Source organism: Paramisgurnus dabryanus, chromosome 15 (genome assembly GCF_030506205.2).
Source record: "Paramisgurnus dabryanus chromosome 15, PD_genome_1.1, whole genome shotgun sequence".
Taxonomy (NCBI): Eukaryota; Metazoa; Chordata; class Actinopteri; order Cypriniformes; family Cobitidae; genus Paramisgurnus; species Paramisgurnus dabryanus.
The window spans coordinates 32,774,682-32,777,885 of NC_133351.1; the positions used below are offsets into that span (position 1 = coordinate 32,774,682).

General features: G+C 38.2%; 1 protein-coding gene across 1 annotated transcript; it reads right to left on the reverse strand.

Annotated features, from left to right (window-relative positions):
- Positions 1-291: 291 nt before the first annotated feature.
- c1ql2 (complement component 1, q subcomponent-like 2) lies at positions 292-2,328 on the reverse strand. The gene is made up of 2 exons (XM_065293358.1): positions 1,523-2,328; positions 292-1,147 (listed from the first exon to the last, which is right to left on the reverse strand). The coding sequence occupies exons 1-2, from the start codon at positions 2,090-2,092 to the stop codon at positions 968-970; spliced, it is 750 nt and encodes a 249-aa protein (XP_065149430.1). The 5' UTR covers positions 2,093-2,328; the 3' UTR covers positions 292-967.
- Between the last annotated feature and the right edge of the window lie 876 nt (positions 2,329-3,204).

The window sequence follows — 3,204 nt, forward strand, 5'->3', positions numbered from 1 at the left end:
ATTATTATTGATGTTTTGACCTTTATGAATTTGTTATAGCAAAACAAAACTTCAAAAATGTCTTACAACTCATTTGACTGTTCATTTATTTGCATACTATCAGGTGAGTAAAGTGTGTATAGCCAAATGTCTGATGGATTAACAGACTACTTCATTTTGTTTGACTATGTTTATTTATCTGTCGTAAGCGTAATTGAAACCGTCTGAATAATTTAATTTCACCTGCAAAAACTTTTTCATTTATGATTAACAAGCACACCAGTATAGTGTCAGGTTTATATTATTTAAGATTAACACTTCATATAGACGATTGCTCTAAAACATCATTTTCTGTTTATAAATTCTCTCTGGTGGTGCTTGTGATGTTTGGTATGCACAGTCTATTATCTGTATTGGTGCTGCTGGATGTCTCAGAAGAACCTGAATAAGGTCAAAAGTGAAGTCCCATGCTGAGTGACAACACTTCATTAAAATACACACACACTTGTTATTGGATTAGAAAATGAAAACACATTATTATTCTCTTCATTTAACCCATATGTTTAAAACAAAGAGTTTTGACAGTATATATGACCACTGTATTTATGAAAATAACATTTAAACAAGCTTAAACAGTGCAGGGATTTATCCAAGGTGCTCAAATGTTTAAAAATATATTTTGTTCACATAACTTAATGACCCCAGTGACAGACCAAAGTAATAATATCCCTACTTATATATGAAACGACTTCAGAACAGCATATAGCATATAATGACAAGAAAATTATTTAATTTGTGCAAACACAGCTAAAACAATAAATAATGGCTAATAATGTTTACGTCTGATATCCTGATGCAAGTCTTTAAAAAGAAAGGGATAATTTGTCACAAAGGCGCAGAGTACAGATAATTCTTATACTCCCAACCTAGTACAGACAGCAACGACAATAAAGTCCCGGAAAATCAAGTCATTGGAGCATTTCTGAGGTCAGTCTGGATAGAGAATGAAGCCGGAGAAAGTGCTGTATTTGTTGTTGTTTCCTCCGTGCGCTTTTCCTCCGTCCAGTTTGACATATATCTCATCGCCAGAGTCCAGATGCAGGACGACGCTGTTACTCGCGTAATCGTAGTTCTGATCTGCGTCCTGCGCGATTGCGCTCGCGCGCACCTGTTCAAATAAACGCACAATATTAAGTCTTGTTTGATTCATAAAATGTGGTTTAAAATGAGTGCATGTTCACTTATAAAATTATAATATTTGTTCATAAAGATCAATAGGCTACTTCGGGCATTTTTGTGCGGTGATATTTAATCAGAAACAGAAAAAGTCGTGCGTTTTACAATGCTTATTATATGTTTTACACACAGAACGTATATGCAAGTACAATCACATCACAGAAGATGTTCCTTAGCGCACAATTACGTTTAAGCCAGCCGACGCGCTTACAGTTGTAAAGTTCGAGTTTGCTGTTCAGCATATTTCGTTAAAACACGAGTAAAAGAGACAGGCAGCAGACAGCTTACTACTATAAGAATTGAATACCTGTCCGTTTTTGCAGAGGTCTGCCCACATGCTCGTGCCGTCCCCTCCGCGCATCAGCACATGATAGGTAAAGTAGTAAATCCCGGACACTTGGCACGTGAACTTCCCGGTGGTGGGGTCGTAGTGACTTCCTACATTTGTCACTACATCGTCAAACCGGAGCACCTCGTAGCCCTCGTGAGGGTTTTTAAGACCGACATAAAACGCAATCTTGACGTTCCCTAATGCTGCGGCAACGTCTCCCGTCTCGGTCCGCGCCGTCCCCGTTGTGCTTCCGGTAAATCCAGGTCTCCCGGAGTCTCCAGGCGGTCCCCTGGGACCAGGTGGGCCAGGTTCCCCAGGTGGACCCCTCGGCCCAGGTTTGCCCGGCCGCCCAGGTTCGCCTCTAGTCCCTTGAGCAAAAGCTGGTGGTATGACGCTAAGGTCCTGCATCACCTCCAGCGCGGTGGCGCTCGGTTTGGCGTTGTATGGATCACAGATCATCCGGCAGGTGCCCATCATCTCATAGTGTGCTGAAATCACAGAGGTCTTGAGCAGAAGCGGGATCGCGACGATCAGCGCCACGACCATGACGATGCCCACGACAGCACCGATCACTCGCTTGGTTTGGAGCACCCGAGAAACTCGCGCGAAAAGGTCCGGTTCGTTTTTGGAGTTAATGGTGACACGCGCTGTAAAGTAATGCGTAACAGAAAGAAAACTATTCTATAAATAAATATATACTGTAAATAATACACACACCAACAACACAGAAATGTGTCAAAACTCTGAACCCTGGCAAAATAGCAGCGTGCCAGAAATGTGCATACCGGCGTTTGCACGCGCACTAGAGAGATGGAGGGAGGCAGTGCCAGTTTAGAGCGCACGGGAGAGAAAACGCACTGACATCACCCACCTATTTTTAGGGAGAGCGTGTATTATTTTTAATATACTTAAAAATATAATGTATAATATTGTTACCAAAACATTTTTTAAGTACTTTTAAAGGGTTACCTCTTTAATGGAATCTTCCTGATTTTAACAGTTTTTTTTATTTTCTTTATATATTTATTACATGCAACATGATGCGCAAGTAAAAAGAGACTGGTCTCAGTACTAGCATTTGCATAGTTTGCTCATTGATTTTCATCGTGTCACCTATTGTCTAAATAGAAGCACCACTCTTCTGAATGATGGTAACAACAAAACTCAAAGAAACAGAAACTCTACTAAATCTAAAAGATAAATGAACATTAAGCAGTAACAAGTCTTTCTTTTTAGTTAAAAACACATAAAAAGCGTTTAATTTAAAATTTCACAAATAGCAGAAAGTCCACTTAGTTATATCTACTAAAATCATTCACAGTATAGTTTCAATGAAAGTTAATTTCCTTCTTAATTAAAGTGAATTATACATGATAAAAATAAGTAGAAATTTCACAATACTGTGTTCATATAATTACTTTATAATTTTTCTTTATGCAAAGTTTGGTTAAAAAACAATAATAATTTTTTTTTTAAATAGAATTTTCCTAATTTTATTTAGTTCAATTTACTAAGACACATAATAATTCTTTACTGTAGATTGATCAGTAACACATGAAACAGAAAAAAATACTGCTTTGGGAATTTACGTAGTACATGGTCGAAAATAGCTTTTGGAAAAGGATGAAGAAATAGCCCAGTATTTGTTAGCTTGGTTA